The 19,610-nt window shown below is 37.6% G+C and overlaps 1 protein-coding gene across 1 annotated transcript; it reads left to right on the forward strand.

Annotated features, from left to right (window-relative positions):
* The first annotated feature begins 1,156 nt into the window (after window positions 1–1,156).
* On the forward strand, window positions 1,157–19,195 carry LOC128690225 (ribonuclease H1). The gene is made up of 6 exons (XM_053778795.2): window positions 1,157–1,314; window positions 4,693–4,892; window positions 8,721–8,940; window positions 12,895–12,986; window positions 17,671–17,843; window positions 18,260–19,195. The coding sequence occupies exons 1-6, from the start codon at window positions 1,187–1,189 to the stop codon at window positions 18,350–18,352; spliced, it is 906 nt and encodes a 301-aa protein (XP_053634770.2). The 5' UTR covers window positions 1,157–1,186; the 3' UTR covers window positions 18,353–19,195.
* The last annotated feature ends 415 nt before the right edge of the window (window positions 19,196–19,610 follow it).

The following is a 19,610-nucleotide window of genomic DNA, read 5'->3' on the forward strand; positions in this document are numbered from 1 at the left end:
TTTATAACTATGACATCAGCGCTGTTACATGTAAATGCTTGTACATTATATTGTACATCTCTCTCTACACACTTGTACACATTATAATTTTGTACGATGCTGGGGCCGACATTTTTTTTTGCTCATTGTTGTGCCATTTGTATGCGTGGTGTATCACTGTCTTATGCAGATATTCTGTTTTTTCAAGAAATGCTTTCATGAATTCACATGCCTGGCTGAGCGGCCACTAGTGACGTCATTGTTGATTTTAACGTCCTTTTCGAAGTGACGTCACAGCTTTCTAACTGTCCGTATGTTCGAGTGCTTCTTAACATGGAACTTTTTAGCTATAGATGAACTAGACAAGATTTCCGGTATAAGGAGACTTGAAATTAGCTATTGTTGGTGAAATAAGGATTTAGAAGTTTTGTGTATGACATTGAGGTTAAGATAGTCAAGTCCAACTGGGTATGTTTATTTATAATAATAATAATAATAATAATATATTTGTATCTACAAGTATATGATGTACAAGGTATACAGACCTAGCTGATATCAATGACATGCTACTACATAAAAAGACCCTTCTTATACAAAGCATTTCGGGCAAATTAGGCGAGTTTTGTCCCAGGATGCGACCCACCCAGGTACCCATTTTACTGATGAGGAACGTAGACAACCGGTGTAAAGAAACACCCAATGTTCCTTCCCTTGCCGTGTAAATTGCCTAGGATAACCTAGAAAATGTCATCGGTTAATTTCCATTGGAGTCCTTGGCTTATTTCCATTGGTGTCCTATAGCACCTGGAGAAGGTCAGAGGTTGAAAGGGGGTGGAGGATAATTATTTTAGATGAAGAAGACGAGGGTCAGATCCAGTTGCCTGAACCAAAACCCCATCATTAATTGTAGTTGACTGGATAATAAAACCTACTTAATAGTCTATTTCTAATTCTTAAGAAGTCTTCAATCATTAGGACTATTATATTAGGAATAGTTTGCCCGAAATGCATTGCCTACTAGTGGCTTTCTTTTGTGTCAAACAATGTTTTATTACATGTAAACTACATTATCTTTGTACAGCATAACAAAGAAATATAAAAAAAAATTAATTTGAATGGAGGGTTGAGTTGGACTAAGCCAGAGTTGTGTTGGAGTGTTGAAAGAATTTGTTGGTTGCTGGTGTTGACATCATCAACCACACATGGTATGAGGCGCCTCTCAGCACTGCTCTGTCTCACTCGAGCTCTATCCTCCACGCACCTCATCACAGCCTCCTCCAAGATGCCCTTCTATGCTGTTGCTAGGGGGCATAAACCAGGCATCTATGAGAAATGGTGAGAAGTTCGTGCAATTATTTATGTTCGAGATTACTCTTGGACTGTTGAGTTATCCTAAGTTAAAGCTGCGTTAGTTTGTATATCTTTATTATGAGCCCTATACCCATGCTGTGGACGGAAGTCGAAAGGTTATAATCAAATACCATTGTGTGTTTAGCGCTTGGTTTTTATTGTAATAATAATGGTCATAATGGGTCCAGGGACTGCTAAACCATAGACAGTAGTAATGCGCTATTAACAAATTAATGATTAGTAACAGGTGTTTATTTTTTTTTTATCACACTGGCCGATTCCCACCAAGGCAGGGTGGCCCGAGAAAGAAAAACTTTCACCATCATTCACTCCATCACTGTCTTGCCAGAAGGGTGCTTTACACTACAGTTTTTAAACTGCAACATTAACACCCCTCCTTCAGAGTGCAGGCACTGTACTTCCCATCTCCAGGACTCAAGTCCGGCCTGCCGGTTTCCCTGAACCCCTTCATAAATGTTACTTTGCTCACACTCCAACAGCACGTCAAGTATTAAAAACCATTTGTCTCCATTCACTCCTATCAAACACGCTCACGCATGCCTGCTGGAAGTCCAAGCCCCTCGCACACAAAACCTCCTTTACCTCCTCCCTCCAACCTTTCCTAGGCCGACCCCTACCCCGCCTTCCTTCCACTACAGACTGATACACTCTTGAAGTTATTCTGTTTCGCTCCATTCTCTCCACATGTCCGAACCACCTCAACAACCCTTCCTCAGCCCTCTGGACAACAGTTTTGGTAATCCCGCACCTCCTCCTAACTTCCAAACTACGAATTCTCTGCATTATATTCACACCACACATTGCTCTCAGACATGACATCTCCACTGCCTCCAGCCTTCTCCTCGCTGCAACATTCATCACCCATGCTTCACACCCATATAAGAGCGTTGGTAAAACTATACTCGCATACATTCCCCTCTTTGCCTCCAAGGACAAAGTTCTTTGTCTCCAGAGACTTCTAAGTGCACCACTCACCCTTTTCCCCTCATCAATTCTATGATTCACCTCATCTTTCATAGACCCATCCGCTGACACGTCCACTCCCAAATATCTGAATACATTCACCTCCTCCATACTCTCTCCCTCCAATCTGATATCCAATCTTTCATCACCTAATCTTTTTGTTATCCTCATAACCTTACTCTTTCCTGTATTCACTTTCAATTTTCTTCTTTTGCACACCCTGCCAAATTCATCCACCAATCTCTGCAACTTCTCTTCAGAATCTCCCAAGAGCACAGTGTCATCAGCAAAGAGCAACTGTGACAACTCCCACTTTATGTGTGATTCTTTATCTTTTAACTCCACGCCTCTTGCCAAGACCCTCGCATTTACTTCTCTTACAACCCCATCTATAAATATATTAAACAACCACGGTTGTTTAATATATAGACATGAATTCAACAAAAATATTACAGCATTAATTATTTTCATAGGGGGTCATCATTAGATACAGGCGAGTACAAATAGGAAGCGCGTCTGTCTGGCGCTCAGCAGACAGAGGATCGAGCCTCTATTACATCTTGCGCTGAATGACCCACATGGGTCTAGCGCTTAACATGAATTAAATAAAAAAAAAAATAACATAGGGGGTCATCGTTCATCATTTTCTGCATAGATTTTAGCGCAAATATTTCAAAACTTAAAGGTGTCCAGGGACGCACTGCCGTGGGACTGACATGGAAGACTTATTTTACACTGACAAGATTACTGATATTTCCTTTCATAGCTCGTAGCCCAGTTGGTAGTTATGTGTCTCACAACTGTAGTACCTGGGAAGAGTGGAGAAGATGGACTTGTTGCTTTACACCTCTTGCTCCTGGTCACTTAACAAGTAGTTACATGGGTGTTAGCTGACTTGTGGGCTGCATCCAGGGGAAGAGGGCCGAAAAAAAAGGGGAAAGGAATAAGCCAGACTGAATGGCTTTTTGGGGATTATTCAGGGTTACTAAACCTTCCGGATTTATCTGCCAATGTACATTTTCTTGGCGACTTCATTTGAATTATTAGCCTGAATGAAATTTTCATTGGAACATGTATAGTGACAGATAAGTCTTAAAAACTTACATTCATTATGTACTTTCTTTTATTTTCTTGTGTTTCTTAGCATGTTATTCTAATTCTTATATTTCATTTTTAGGTCATAAGGCCTGGCCTGAGTTTGAGTCTGCGTGGCAAACACAGTGATCACTTTACCAGTAACGAATATTTAGATATGGACTATAGTATATGTATATGGTTTCTTTTTCTTAATAGTATTTAATAAGCGTGTAACAACAGCATTGGGGGAAAGTGGGAAATGGCTGATTTTAATGGTATTAGTATTGTCCTGTAAGCAGATCTCTGTATCATTAGGTATAGACCAGTATTAATGGTATTGGCAAAAGTCAGTATTTAACTAGACATTAGAATTTATCCATTGCTAGACTTAGGAAACTGAAAGTGCTTTACTAAAAGTCTTTCCTAATCTTATTATTTTAATTGTTCTATGCTACTGTTGAATGAATTATGACTGTGAATTATACATAATATGACCTCTACATTGTTATTTTTAACTCTACTGTTTTGGTTCTTTAAGAAAGTAATGCAAAAATATTCAAGATTTTCAACTGAACTATTATGGGCTCATTGCATCACGTGTAGTTAGATAAAATGTTGCACATATTATTTACAGTATATTGAAATACTTTATTTTTATTTTAGCTAGCCTCTGTATTGCATTATTTTTATATTACTGTAATATATATAGTATATCATTGGATTAATGAGGCCATTATCTTGATGGAAAATTATATGCTGATGTAATTTCATATTATTATTGTTCATATTCTTTAATGAAAGGATCTTCAGAAAACATTGCTATGATTATTCATCTGTAATATATATTCTTAAGTATAAATGGTTTGCTTGCTCTGCAAGTGCAAGCCCCTTAGACTTCTGTCCAACTAGCTAACCCCCAAGTCCCACCCCTCAATTAAAAAAAAATCCTGGCATTGCCCGTTGTACATATACAGTGGACCCCCGGTTAACGATATTTTTTCACTCCAGAAGTATGTTCAGGTGCCAGTACTGACCGAATTTATTCCCATAAGGAATATTGTGAAGTAGATTAGTCCATTTCAGACCCCCAAACATACACGTACAAACGCACTTACATAAATACACTTACATAATTGGTCGCATTCGGAGGTAATCGTTATGCGGGGGTCCACTGTACTGTTAGTATAACATCATTGTGAAAAAAAATTGTGTTTACTCAAGACTTGCCATCAAATGTGAATTTTTTTTATTTCATATTGTAATTTACAGTATAGTATTATAATGTGTTAACCCTGTTTGCAGGTCTGATTGTCAAGAACAAATTCAGGGTTATCGCTGTGCTCGATACAAAAAGTTTGCTACCATGGATGAAGCAAAGGAATTTGTCCAAGAAAATTCTCTTACAAACCCAATTGTAGATCGTCGGGAAAAAGCAGCATCAGACGCTGAGACAGAGAGTGCAGTAAAAGATGCTCCACAAAAGAGCACAGAAGATACTAGTCGTGAGTACCAGTTGACTGGTAATTACTGTATTTTAATGAGTCTTTCATCAGTATTATAAATATTTTCATGTTTATCTGTTTTATATTTTTTTTTCATCTGTACTGAATTTAATTTTTCATCTGTACTGAATTTAATTTTTCATCTGTCCTCTATTGCATTTTTCATTTGTGCTTCATTTCATTTTCATCTGCATTGACAAGATTACTAATATTAATATTTAATTTGGGAATACTGTTTTTTATTTGACCAATATTTTGAAATTGCTCATCTAACCATGTTTTCCAATGAACCAGTTTTGAAAAATTGACCTTCCACTACTCTGTTCATAAATACAGCACATAAACAGTTCCAGGTAGGTACATTTCACACATTTCATTATATTTGTTGATATTCATATACATTACTGTATGTGAGTATTTTTTGTATTAGTGATTTTAAAATGTTTACCTCAACTTTGTTTTCAGACATTAATGATTATACCTCCTGGAGGCGATAAGTATGTGGGGTTTTAATTTTTCCTCTGGCATTTTTATTGAATTGTATTTATTTCTTAAAAAGCAGCTTTCATACTTTTTTTGTTTTGCTGTGGGGGTTACTTTGCATAACTTTACAATACTGTTAGATTATTTTATATTTTAACCCTTAAATTGTCCAAACATAGATCTACGTTTGCACCGCTACGCTCCGAACATAAATCCATTTTTTTTTTTTTTTTTTTTTTACATTTGAAAGCGTGTTAAAAAACTTAGATCTACGTTTGGACAGTATAAGGGTTAACTGTTTTATGGAGGGGGGGGATCATCCTACCTCAGTGGAAGGCAGTGTTACTGTTTCACAGTAATATGGTATTTATTTCTTTGATTTATTTGTAATTATTTTACGTAGTCATTCTATATAACCATGGAATATTTTTTTCATATTTAGTAGTTTCCATATACTTAACCATGCTTTTCCTTTTTCCCATTAAAACACCTGCTTATCAGATCCTCTACATACTGTAGTCTCCAGCTATATCAGGGGTATTATCATCTCATATATAGGTTTACAAGTTACAAATCTCTATTTTCTATAATCTTCCCTTTATATTTCACTTGTCCCATTACAGTGATGCTGCCTTGTTGATACTACCAGTATCCATTTTTGCCAGTACTAATGTGATGGTCTATTTTCTTGGCAACATTCTTTATTGTGGTATTTCTGCATGGCATGATGTATTAAACAACATAGATAATAGGAAAAAAAAATTTCGTTTTAAATCCTGTACTCTCAACTTCAAACTTGCCTCAGCCTGTCGTACTTGATTATATAATATCTCCCAAGTCATGGATTAACTAAAGGATATATATAAAGACCACAAACTTTATCCTTTAACTTACCTGTAATATCTTTGGAGTACTGCATGCATATTCTTCCATGTAATTTAATGTACCTGATTAACTCTTTTACAGTCCAAAGCTCAGAAATTAAAAGTGCTCACAGTCACAAACCAATATGGTTTTCATTGCAAGTCTTAAAATTTTTTTTTTCAATATGACTAGCATTTACAGTTTTTTGTATTCAAATTTTCTTGCACTAACAAATACTTAAGCATTTTACAGTGGACCCCCAGTTTTTGGCCGGTATGGAAATCGTACAATTCAGATTTCGAGCACTTTTTTTGGCAAAATTTCCCCCCGGGTTTCATACATCCCCTCCGAAATCGTTGGTACCAGACGCGTGCGTCTGGGCCACTCATACGTTTGTGACCCACCCATGGGCACATTAAATGTTTTATTTTAGGTTAATGTAGACATTTTCATTAATCTATCTATGACATTTTCTTCAAAATTATGTAAGAAACGTGTTACACAGCATATAAACATGCAATGTTTATATGCTGTGGAGGGTAAACATTACGTTTTCTCTGGTCTAGCGTTAGAGAAAACGGTATGAATCTGCTTTGGCCCAGTAACCACCCTTAATACATAAGCTTTTGTTTACAATTCTTGGCATGAATTATTCATTACTTCTCCCTTTGTTTATGATGGCATTTAACCCTTTGACTGTTTCGGTCGTATATATACGTCTTACGAGGTACCATGTTTGACATATATATACTAGTAAATTCTAGCTGCTTCAAATCGAGCAGGAGAAAGCTGGTAGGCCCACATGTTAGAGAATGGGTCTGTGTGGTCAGTGTGCACCATATAAAAAAATCCTGGAGCACGCAGTGCATAATGAGAAAAAAAAACTCCGACCGTTATTTTTTTTTTTTTTTTTTATTAAAATGCCGCCTTTGTGGTCTCTCTTCGTATAGCATTTATGGTTGTATTCTCGTTTTCTTGGTCTCATTTGATAGAATGGAAAACACACAGAAATAGAGGTGATTTTTATTGGTTTTACTATAAAAAGAACCTGGAAATGGAGCTCAAAGTAGGGGAAATGTTTGATTTTTACCGATGTTCAAAAGTAAACAAATGATGTCATTGTCCAATAAATGTCCAACTAGCCATTCTAATATGCAGTCATGAATGGATTGACATTATTTGTACAATTATTACAATATTGCAGTAGTCTGCATAACAATAAATCTTCTATTTTTTGCTTGAATAAAAATTCAAAATAGAAAGCAAGAGTAATATCAGAGGGGCCTGGAGACGTGACTGATGAACAAAGAAAATGTTATTTTAGAGCCAGGAATGCCTGCATTGTTCATTCTGGACCTTATTTTGAAATTGTCATATTTTTTAATTTTCGTGAAATTGGCCAAATTGCAAATTTCTGACCACGTTATTGGGTAGCCGAAATCGGTAAATGGGCAGTTTCTTGTACTCGATTGATAGAAAAAACGGAGTTCTAAAGAAATAGCTATGAGTTTGGTCGACTGGAACAATGGAATTAGCCGAAAATAGGGCTGAAAGTGGGCGAAATCGCCGATTTGTAAATTTCGACGAGGTCACTAACTTCGTGAGAGCGTAATTCCGTCAGTTTTCCCTCTTTTTTTTTTTTTTTTTTGTGTGTGTGTGTGTGTGTGTGTATTACAATCGGGAAAAGATTCTCTATCATTTCATAAGAATTTTTTTTTTTTTTTTTTTAATTTTGCAACACCAGGAGACGACACAGGATTGGGGGTTGCGACAGTCAAGGGGTTAAAGGTAGTTGGTAGAAACGATTAAACTCGGTGAACATTGTACAGTATGTCGATGGTAATAATATGGCTGTAGGCCGCAGTGTATGTAGCCGGTAGGTATACACTGGGATGTAGTCTGCCTGGGACTACAGATACGTACTACTCGCCAACAAGTCTTCAATAAAGGTATTTAATGTTCATTTATCATTAAAATTAGTCATTTATATTTATTTCTCATTGTTTTCTGTATGTAAAACTATAGTTATTCTCTATAAAATGTATTTTTTGTTGATATTTTTAGGTGTCTGAAACGGATTAATTGGACTTAAATTATTTCTTGTGGGAAATATTACTTCGGTTTTCGGCCATTTCAGATTTTGGCCAACCTTCTGGAATGGATTAATTACGAAAACCGGGGGTCTACTGTATTAATATAAATTTCTGCTTGCTAATAAACTATATGTAATGGCAATGCCTGTTTGCTTTGTACTAATTTCTGTTCTAACATCAGTCACACATGGAAAAAAAATTACTTTCACAGGCAGTAATGACAATAGAAGCTTAAGTCCAACCCTCACGGAGATGAAGAAACAAATGAAGAGACTGCAGAAAGAATTATCGGAACTAAGGTCAAAGTTTGACATTTATATAGCTCACAAATCTGGTGTTGACACCAGCATCTCAGGGATACAACGCTCACATAAATATTCCTTCGCAGCTGACAAGAGGAAGCGAGATGATGACGATAATTCATCTGAGGAATCTAGTGAAAAGACCGTGAAAAAGCTGAACATGGGTGATTCTGCTGAAGACAAGACCAAATTTTCCACTGACAGCAATGGATTTCTCATCGTTTATACTGATGGTGCATGTGAATTTAATGGAAGAAATGGTGCCAGAGCTGGCATTGGTGTATACTTTGGACCAGACCATCCTCTGTAAGTATGACTTGTTGCTTGTATAGTGTATGTACTTTCTGGATTTTTGAAATCACTAGACAGTCATAATTTCATCCGAAAAGATTTGAAAAGTACGATAATTTATATGTTTCTTTTTTTAGACAAATAAGTAAATAATTATTGAATTGGTCATTAGCTGCTACTTTATTTTTGCCCGTACAGATATTAATTTGAGAATTATTGTACATACATTATCCCAGAAATTTCTGATGTTGGTTAATAGTAATCATGGTTGACAGTAACATATGGTTTTTCATTGACACACTCAAGATTAGTTTTATATAAGAAGTTGCTTACAGGAAAATAAAGAGATAAACATCTTTGTTCCATACCAGTTTCCACTATATTCTTTAATATTCCTTTGATATATTGGTATAAAAGAGAGAAAAAATTGAAAGATAGAATTCAGAGACCAGGAAGTTGGAAATGGTGGACAGTGGGACACTGTTATTAAAAATTAATAGTACTATGCAGGATCTGGAATAGAGCAAGTTATGTAAGCAGGTAATGAGAGAGAAGAAACTGGAAATAATGTAACTTAGCATCTAACTGAGCAAGATCTCTCTAAGATTATCACCTTTAGTGAGAGATAACTGGAGGTTCATGGATATTCATGGAAGAGGAAGAATCAACATAGCAATTACCATACATGCTTATTGACCCAGTATCCTGAAAAAAGAACAATGCTGCAAACCATAACATGGGTAAGGATAGAACACGTGATCAAAGTCATAAAATTCCAGACCGACATGGGTTCTATCCCCGCCCGTGGTGTGGTTTGTTTCCAATTGTGTCATTACAATTTTGAGAGTAATGCTGTAAGATGAGATACAGAGGGTTCAACACAAGATTCTTGAGGCATATGCATCAACTTCATTAACCATTATCAGTATATTCATGGAGTGTTAGACAGAGATCATTCAACACTTGTGTTTGTTCACTGGTGGGCAGGTATAAACTTATGGTTTAAAGTACATGTATATCATATTCAGTTAAAGTTTGTGCACCATAATATTTATGCTTTTTTGGCATTTGTAAATCTTAGTTGTACATGCTCATTTACTTTAAAATTGAAGTGAAATTGTTGTTCATTATCAGTAATCTCGGCCTTTTGGCTAAGATCAAAGTGTGGTGTGTTATCGGTAATAAGTAGAGCTTTGAGATGTACAGTGGACCCACGATAATCGTAAGGCTCGAAAGTTGCAATTTTAAAAAATCGTAACATTATTTTCGTCAAAACATTGACTCTGGAATCGTTGTTTGATTCGAAAATAGTCGTTCATCTGGGACGAATACACTCGGCTCCGAGATGACTCACACTCCATTCCCAGCCAGTGTGCCATTGTTTATCAGTGAGTGAGGATGATCCCACGAGTTCATACGATACATTTCATAATCCATTTGCAACTGCTAAATAAGTCACCATGGCTCCAAAGAAAGCTTCTAGTGCCAGCCCTTTGGTAAAGAATGTGAGAAAAACACATAATTTAACAAAAAGTTTGTAGAAAAATACGGTGGTGGTGGTAGAGTGGTAGCAGATGTGATAGTGGTAGAGGGTGCTAGCAGTTGTGATAGTGGTAGATAGTAGTAGAGATGGTGATAGCAGTTGTGATAGTGGTAGAAGGTGGTAGTGATGGTTGTAGAGGGTGGTAGTGGTTATGTTAGTGGTAGAAGGTGGTAGTGATGGTGGTAGCAGTTGTGATAGGGGTAGAAGGTGGTAGTGATGGTGGTAGAGGGTGCCTTCTTCAGTGATTCAGCGATTCTACCAACTCCTCGCTTCATGCTCCTCCCGCTTCACACACTGAGGGCCTGGGTTCGATTCCCGGCGGGTGGAAACATTTCGACACGTTTCCTTACACCTGTTGTCCTGTTCACCTAGCAGCAAATAGGTACCTGGGTGTTAGTCGACTGGTGTGGGTCGCATCCTGGGGGACAAGATTAAGGACCCCAATGGAAATAAGTTAGACAGTCCTCGATGACGCACTGACTTTCTTGGGTTATCCTGGATGGCTAACCCTCCGGGGTTAAAAATCCGAACGAAATCTTATCTTATCTTATATAGAGCTACAGAAAACACCGTTGCCTTAGCTGCTGCTTCACCACCATTATGGACTGCTTATGCTCTCAGTGGCCATTATACACCCAACAACAACACAACACCTCTTGTGACATTCATAATGACTTATTTTATTCATTCTAGAGTATATTCCATGTTTCTATGTTATATTGTTTATTATGTCATATTAGTTGTATTGTGATAGATAAATAAGCCATAGAGTTGATATTAGTGTCATATTCTCCAACAATAAACTCGCTTCCCCTCCCCTCCCTCTGCCATACACCAACAAAAGTCTTCAATAAAGGTAAGTATGATGTTAAATTTTCATTTGTAAGTTTTATTAGTGCTTTACATTTATTTGGCATTCTTTTCTGCATGTAAATCTATATTTAAGCTAGGGAAGTGACTCCTGAAGAGTCCTTATGGAGGGAGATTCCCCTTCAAACAATAACCTCTCTTCCATCTCTCCTCCTCCCTGTCTTCCATTCATCAACAACAACAGCCTTCAATAAAGGTAAGTGTCGTGTTGAATATTCATTCTTTTGTGCATGTAAATCTATCTCTAAGGTAAAAAAAAAAAATTGTTGATACTTCTGGGTGTCTGGAATGAATTAATTGCATTTACATTATTTCCTATGGGGAAAATGGATTCGCAAATTTTACGATTTCAGTAATAGTCATGCTCTCTGGAATGGATTAATTACGAAAGACGAGGGTTCAGTGTATGTAGTTTTTCAGTTCTGACAGTCTGGCTGTATATTTTCAGTGAAATCATAACATGGGTAGTTAAAACTTTAACCCTTTGACTGTCTTGGTCGTTTAATATGTCTTACGAGCCAGTGTTTTTACGTATTAATATGCCAAAATTATGGCAGCTTCAAATAGAGCGGGAGAAAGTTGGTGGGCCCACATGTGAGAGAATAGGTCTGTGTGGTCAGTGTGAGCAGTATAAAAAAAATCCTGCAGCACACAGTGCATAATGAGAAAGAAAAAAAAGACTGCGTTCTTGGATTAAAACGCCGAAATGAGGTGTATTTTCGTATAGTATTTATGGTTGTGGAATGGAAGACATTTTACAGAAACAGAGATAATTTTGATGGTTTCATGATGAAAAGAACCTTGAAATTGAGCTCAAATTAACGGAAATGTTTGATTTTTGCTTATGTTCAAGAGTAAACAAATGACATCACTGTCCAATACATGTCCAACTACCCATTCTGATATGCAGTCATGAATGGGTTGACATTATTTATACAGTTATTACAATAATGCAGTAGTCTGCACAACAGTAAATCTAGTTTTTGTGAATAAAAATTCAAAATAGAAAGCAAAAATAATATAAGAGGGGCCTGGAGATGTGACCAGTGACCAGAGAAGATGTTATTTTAGTGCCAGGAATGTCTGCATTGTTTATTGTGGACCCTATTTTGAAATTGGTATCTTTTAATTTGTGTGAAATTGGCCAAATTGCCAATTTCTGACTACTTTTTTGGGTAGTTGAAATCGGTAAATGGGCATTTCTTGTACTCATTCGATAGAAAAAAAATGGAGTTCTAAAGAAATAGCTGAGTTTGTTTGACTGGAACAATGGAATTGGCTGAAAATAGGGCTCAAAATGGGCTAAATCGCCAATGCGTATATATCGCCAAGATCGCTAACTTTGCAAGAGAATCATTCTGTAAGTTTTCCATCAAATTTCGTACTTTTGGTGTCACTATCATCGGGAAAAGATTCTCTATCATTTTGTAGGATTTTTTTTTTTTTTTTTAATGTGACAGAGACACTTCTGGATTTGGGGTTGTGACAGTCAAAGGGTTAAAGTCCTAATTTTCTTACTTTTATCAAGCATTTCATTCTGGTTTATCTTGTTTCAGTAATGTGAGTGAGCCAGTGAAGGGAAAAGCTACAAATAATACAGCAGAAATTCAGGCTGCTACATATGCTTTGGAGTTGACAAAAGCTTCAGGTAAGATCAAATGAAAAGCAGCATACTACCCCTTTGTCTTTTATGAGTAGCTTTTTCATGGGGCTTGAGCAGCAACCATGGCCCAGATAGAAATATTGCCAGAATAAATATAGAAGTCTTGAAAGAGAAATGGATCACTACCACTGCAGTCACAGATCACCAGTCTGCAATTGCCCATTTGTAGTGACTAGAGCACAACTATGCTCATGGTGTCCTCAGTTCATTAGCTTTTTCAATACTGATATCTAATTTTTTTAAATTTATAATGGTTTTAGCACTTATTACCTCCACTTTCAGTTCATTACATTATTACAACACTATAAAGAAAAGGCTGGAGGCAGTGGAGATGTCATGTCTGAGGGCAATGTGTGGTGTGAATATAATGCAGAGAATTCGTAGTTTGGAAGTTAGGAGGAGGTGCGGGATTACCAAAACTGTTGTCCAGAGGGCTGAGGAAGGGTTGTTGAGGTGGTTCGGACATGTAGAGAGAATGGAGCGAAACAGAATGACTTCAAGAGTGTATCAGTCTGTAGTGGAAGGAAGGCGGGGTAGGGGTCGGCCTAGGAAGGGTTGGAGGGAGGGGGTAAAGGAGGTTTTGTGTGCGAGGGGCTTGGACTTCCAGCAGGCATGCGTGAGCGTGTTTGATAGGAGTGAATGGAGACAAATGGTTTTTAATACTTGACGTGCTGTTGGAGTGTGAGCAAAGTAACATTTATGAAGGGATTCAGGGAAACCGGCAGGCCGGACTTGAGTCCTGGAGATGGGAAGTACAGTGCCTGCACTCTGAAGGAGGGGTGTTAATGTTGCAGTTTAAAAACTGTAGTGTAAAGCACCCTTCTGGCAAGACAGTGATGGAGTGAATGATGGTGAAAGTTTTTCTTTTTCGGGCCACCCTGCCTTGGTGGGAATCGGCCGGTGTGATAATAAAAAAAAAAAAAAAAAAAAATATAAAGAAAATTTTCCCAATATCGTTTCTGCTCCACTTTTTCTCAGTGTTTGTGGCCTCTTGTTATCCAAGTTAAAGGTACTTAAAAATGTATTTTTTCATATAATTTTATAACCCTATATGTTAGCATGATTTTTTTTCCTCCAGTCAGCCATCCTGGGCCTCCTAAGTGATTTTAACCTTTCATAACCTTTTTTTTTCTCTCTCTCTCTCTCTCTTTTTCTAGACTCCATTTTTTAGCTCTAGACTTTTTCTCTCTGGTCCACAGGTTTTTGTGTGTGGACACAGCATAACAGCTGCATAATTTCAATTTTGGCCTATTTTTTATTTTTATTATCACACTGGCCGATTCCCACCAAGGCAGGGTGGCCCGAAAAAGAAAAACTTTCACCATCATTCACTCCATCACTGTCTTGCCAGAAGGGTGCTTTACACTACAGTTTTTAAACTGCAACATTAACACCCCTCCTTCAGAGTGCAGGCACTGTACTTCCCATCTCCAGGACTCAAGTCCGGCCTGCCGGTTTCCCTGAACCCCTTCATAAATGTTACTTTGCTCACACTCCAACAGCACGTCAAGTATTAAAAACCATTCGTCTCCATTCACTCCTATCAAACACGCTCACGCACGCCTGCTGGAAGTCCAAGCCCCTCGCACACAAAACCTCCTTTACCCCCTCCCTCCAACCTTTCCTAGGCCGACCCCTACCCCGCCTTCCTTCCACTACAGACTGATACACTCTTGAAGTCATTCTGTTTCGCTCCATTCTCTCTACATGTCCGAACCACCTCAACATCCCTTCCTCAGCCCTCTGGACAACAGTTTTGGTAATCCCGCACCTCCTCCTAACTTCCAAACTACGAATTCTCTGCATTATATTCACACCACACATTGCCCTCAGACATAACATCTCCACTGCCTCCAGCCTTCTCCTCGCTGCAACATTCATCACCCATGCTTCACACCCATATAAGAGCGTTGGTAAAACTATACTCTCATACATTCCCCTCTTTGCCTCCAAGGACAAAGTTCTTTGTCTCCACAGACTCCTAAGTGCACCACTCACCCTTTGGCCTAATATAAGTAAAAAGCTTTTTCAGCATTTTATCATCAGTGTATTATTTGAAAGGTGTAGTTAGCCTGTGTAGCATATGTATTCTGAGTAACAATTCTATATTAATAACTCCTAGATCTTTTCTTCTGTGTGATACGCCTAAAATTTTGTCACCCATTCTATATTCTTTGTGATCTGATTTTTCTTTCTGCCATTTCCATAACATGCTACAGTGGACATCTGGATTTCATCCGGTGCGGATATCGTACAATTCGGATTTCAACGACTTTTTTGGGGGGAGAAATTTTACCCCAGGTTTCGTACCTCCGCTTGGAAATTGTCCTTATCGGATGTGCCCACCCGCCCAGGATGCGGCTGCTCACGCATGTGACTCAGTCTGCCTCTGTCACTGGTTCAGTGAGCAATACTCCGTGCATTCATCTGAAACATTGGTGGTTGTGATGGCAAACAATCGAAGATGTTGAGAAACTGTTGCTAGTGTGGAGCAACGAAAAACAGTTAGCTGGAGATAGTGTTGTGGAGCCGATAATTTGCGAAAAGGCAAGGCAGTTGCATGCGGATCTCGTAAAGAATATGCCAACAAGAGTCTTCGATGAAGGTAAAAGTGATTTAAATGTTCATTTATCCATTAAAATTGTTTTCTGTATGTAAAACTATAGTTATTCTCTATAAAATGTATTTTTTGTTAATATTTTTGGATGTCTGGAATGGATTAATTGGGTTTACATTATTTCTTATGGGAAATATTACTTCGGTTTTCGTCCATTTCGGATTTTGACAGACCTTCTGGAACGGATTAAGGACGAAAACCGGGGGCCCACTGTATTTATGAACATTAAATTACGTTATCCATCTGTCACTGCATTTGCACAATTTATTCAGATCACCTTGTGAAGATTTAAAGTTATTTGGCACAAGATTTTTTCTCAAGTGAATTAATGTTTTATTTGTAATGGTCAGTCATTTATATAAGGTAAAAGCATAATAGATGGGAGGAAACAGTCACGTCTCGTTACAAATTTTAGGGATTAAGTCCCTGAAGGAGGTAGGGCAGGAGATATAATTTGAAAATATTTAAAGGAAGGCAATTAAAAGTGAACATAGAAAAGAGCAAGGTGAGGAGAGTAACAAACTGGCAAGACAGCGATGGGATAAATCATGGTGAATGCATTTCTATTTTGATCATCCTACCTTGGTGGGAGATGGCCACTGTTAAAAGAAAAATATTATTATTATTTTTATTGTTATTACAGTGGACCCCCGCCTTACGATCTTAATCCGTTCCTGAGAGCTCATTGTGAGCTGAAATTATCGTAAGACGAATTAATTTTCCCCATAAGAAATAATGGAAATCAAATTAATCCATGCAAGACACCCAAAAGTCTGAAAAAAAAAATTACCACATGAAATATTAATTTTAATACACACAAACTTAAGAAGACATGCACAATTAATACTCTACTAAGAATAGAATACGACACTTACCTTTATTGAAGATCTGGTAATGATTAATGGGATGGGAGGAGGGGGAGAGTGTGGAAGTTGTTATTGTTTAGAAGGGGAATTGCCTTCCTTTAGAACTTGAGGTATCAAGTCCTTTTCTGGGGTTACTTCCCTTCTTTTAATGCCACTAGGACCAGCTTGAGTCACTGGACCTCTGTCGCACAACAAACCTGTCCATAGAGGTCTGTACCTCCCGTTCCTTAAAGATTTGCCTAAAATGGGCCACAACATTGTCATTGTAATAGTCACCAGCACGGCTTGCAGTTTAACCCACTTTGCACACATTTCCTTAATCTTTGAAGTAGGCACAATGGATTCCACAACTGGCATAGGCTTCTCAGGGTTATCCCCAAACCCTTCAAAATCATTCTTAATTTCCATACTAATTCTCACCCTTTTTACCACAAGGTTGGCACTAGAAGCTTTCTTGGGGCCCATGGTGACTTACTTTGCAGTTAAAAGCACAAAAAACACTGGAATAAGGTGAAATGTACCGAATGTATGCATGGATGCGACCGCACTGGCTGGCTTGTAAACACTGGTGTTGAGGCCACACGTGGGACGCATCCCAGGCGAATCGCGTGAGGCGAGGCAAAATTTTTGCGTTCAAATGTATCGTATGGCAGATTTAACGTAACGCAATGCCATCGTAAGGCAGGGGTCCACTGTATTACCATCATCAAATTGAGTGCTAAACTTGAAGGGAAAGTGCCAGGTACAGACCCTTTTGGGACCCAGCAGGTAACATTTCCCCACGAGGACCATTTTCCTGTAATCGTTGTTGGCATTTTCCTCTTAAGAATGCTATAAAAAATCCTATTAGCCTTAAATAAAATCTGCCTATCCCTTTTTTCTTGACCAATTTTTATGACATAGTAATATAATAAATTTGATGTACACGAATTTTCAGACCCGAAAGCCAATTTTTTATTGGGCATGGATTATTCCTCTGTGTTTTAGGTGCTTTTCATTAATTTTTTTTTTTTCTCATTTTCCAATATTTTTACAATGCTTGTCAGTGAACCTAATCTATTACTATTATTATTAATGTACTATATTCATAGAAAATGCTAAACCCAAGGGGGTTCACCACTGTAAAATGAAGGGGATACTGACATTAAAAAAATGACATGTTAGTTCTTAGTATTCACATTTACAGGATTCAGCAAAGTGGCAGTGCACACAGATTCTCAGTTCATGATTAACTGTATGACTTCCTGGCTTAAGAACTGGAAGAAAAAGAACTGGGTGAAGAGCGATGGAGAGCCAGTGAAGAACAAGGAAGACCTCATCACTTTAGATGCAGCCAGTGAAGGATTAGCTGTAAAGTGGGTAGGTATTAACATGGTTACACATGTAGTGCCCAATATCCACAGATTTAGTGTTGAACACAGTAGTTATTATATTCATGGGTATAGTGTCTGGAAAATGGAAAGTAATTGCATTTGATCTAAGGAATGGGAGGGTTGACCTAATTTTGATCAAGAGCCCATTAATAGCATCAAGGCACCTATAAATTGTGTACAGTACTATATTAGGTATACAATAGAGTACTTTAGTGTATTTTATTGCTATTTTTTAACATCCTGATTTAATGGACACTTGGAAATATCTCCCTATTAGTTCATTATATCAAGTGTTTACTGTAAAATTTCCTTGATGAATTTTGCCCATTGAGGATTTACTGTATAGTTAGTATAATGTAGCAGACTAACAAACTTGGTTAAAAATGCAGTATTTTTTTTCAGGTGCATGTAAAAGGCCATGATGGCCTTGAAGGTAATGAAATGGCTGACAAACTGGCAAGACAAGGCGCCAAGCTGTACAAGGCTGATCCTTGACTTCCATACACTACTACCAGATTTAATTACCTATTACTAATGACTATATTTAGTTCAAAGTACTGCACCTTCTGGGACCTGTACACTTTTTTTTTTTTTTTTTTTTTTTTTTTTGCATAGTTTCTTACCAAGAAAAGGAGATGGAAAACATATTCACCATCACTGAATTTCTAAATATTTTCCAAAAAAACAGAAATCACAGTATATAATTTGCTCTTTGTTTGTGCATAATTTTATGAACGGTTAGGGTCAGGTAAATGTAAATACTGTATTGTATGTTTATGTATTTGTACTTATTCTATCACTGTTGATTGTAAATTATCTATTTTATTATTTTTTCCCTAAGGATAGGATAGATTCCCCAGATATATACTAGGCTGGGGATCATTAATCTAATTTTGTTTCCAGTGAATGACTAAGAAATAAAAACATTTTTAATGTATTCACATTGACATTATTTCACATGCTACCTATGTGAACTACCTTAGAATATTGATTACTTTATATGCCAGAGTATTATTCTAGGAGTCGCTGGCCGTTTCCCACCATAGCAGGGGTGGCCTGAAAACAGAAAAACTTTCATCATTCACTCCATCACTGTCTTGCCAGAGGTGTGCTTACACTCCAGTTACAAAATTGCAACATTAACACCCCTTCAGACTGCAGGCACTAATTCATCTCCAGGACTCAAGTCCAGCCTGCCAGTTTCTCTGAATCCCTTCATAAATGTTACCTTGCTCATGCTCCAACAGCATGTCAAGTCCTAAAAATCATTTGTCTCCAATCTAACATGCTCATGCATGCTGTATGCTGACATGTCAAAAAAATAAATTATACATGCGATTAATCTTTTACTTCTCACATGATGGCAACAACAATTAAGAATGATACTTTAACAATGTTATAAACTCTCTACTTCAATAAGAACATAGGTAGACTGATCAGCATATTTTTATGAGGAAGTGCCAAACCCATAGGGGTTATACAATGCCTGGGAAGGTAATTAGGTTTACTGACTTTGAGGTACCCCCATAAAAAAAAAAAAATATTTATTATTTATTATCACACTGGCCGATTTCCACCAAGGCAGGGTGGCCCGAAAAAGAAAAACTTTCACCATCATTCACTCCATCACTGTCTTGCCAGAAGGGTGCTTTACACTACAGTTTTTAAACTGCAACATTAACACCCCTCCTTCAGAGTGCAGGCACTGTACTTCCCATCTCCAGGACTCAAGTCCGGCCTGCCGGTTTCCCTG

This window comes from Cherax quadricarinatus, chromosome 32 (assembly GCF_038502225.1).
Source record: "Cherax quadricarinatus isolate ZL_2023a chromosome 32, ASM3850222v1, whole genome shotgun sequence".
NCBI classification, from domain to species: Eukaryota; Metazoa; Arthropoda; class Malacostraca; order Decapoda; family Parastacidae; genus Cherax; species Cherax quadricarinatus.

Bases quoted from the DNA above. Each gene is read 5' to 3' on its own strand.
- LOC128690225 (XM_053778795.2), top strand. From the start codon at position 1,187: ATGAGGCGCCTCTCAGCACTGCTCTGTCTCACTCGAGCTCTATCCTCC. The intron at 4,893-8,720 runs GTGAGTACCAGT...ATTCCTTCGCAG, and splicing joins GAGCACAGAAGATACTAGTC to CTGACAAGAGGAAGCGAGAT. The intron at 17,844-18,259 runs GTAGGTATTAAC...ATTTTTTTTCAG, and splicing joins AAGGATTAGCTGTAAAGTGG to GTGCATGTAAAAGGCCATGA.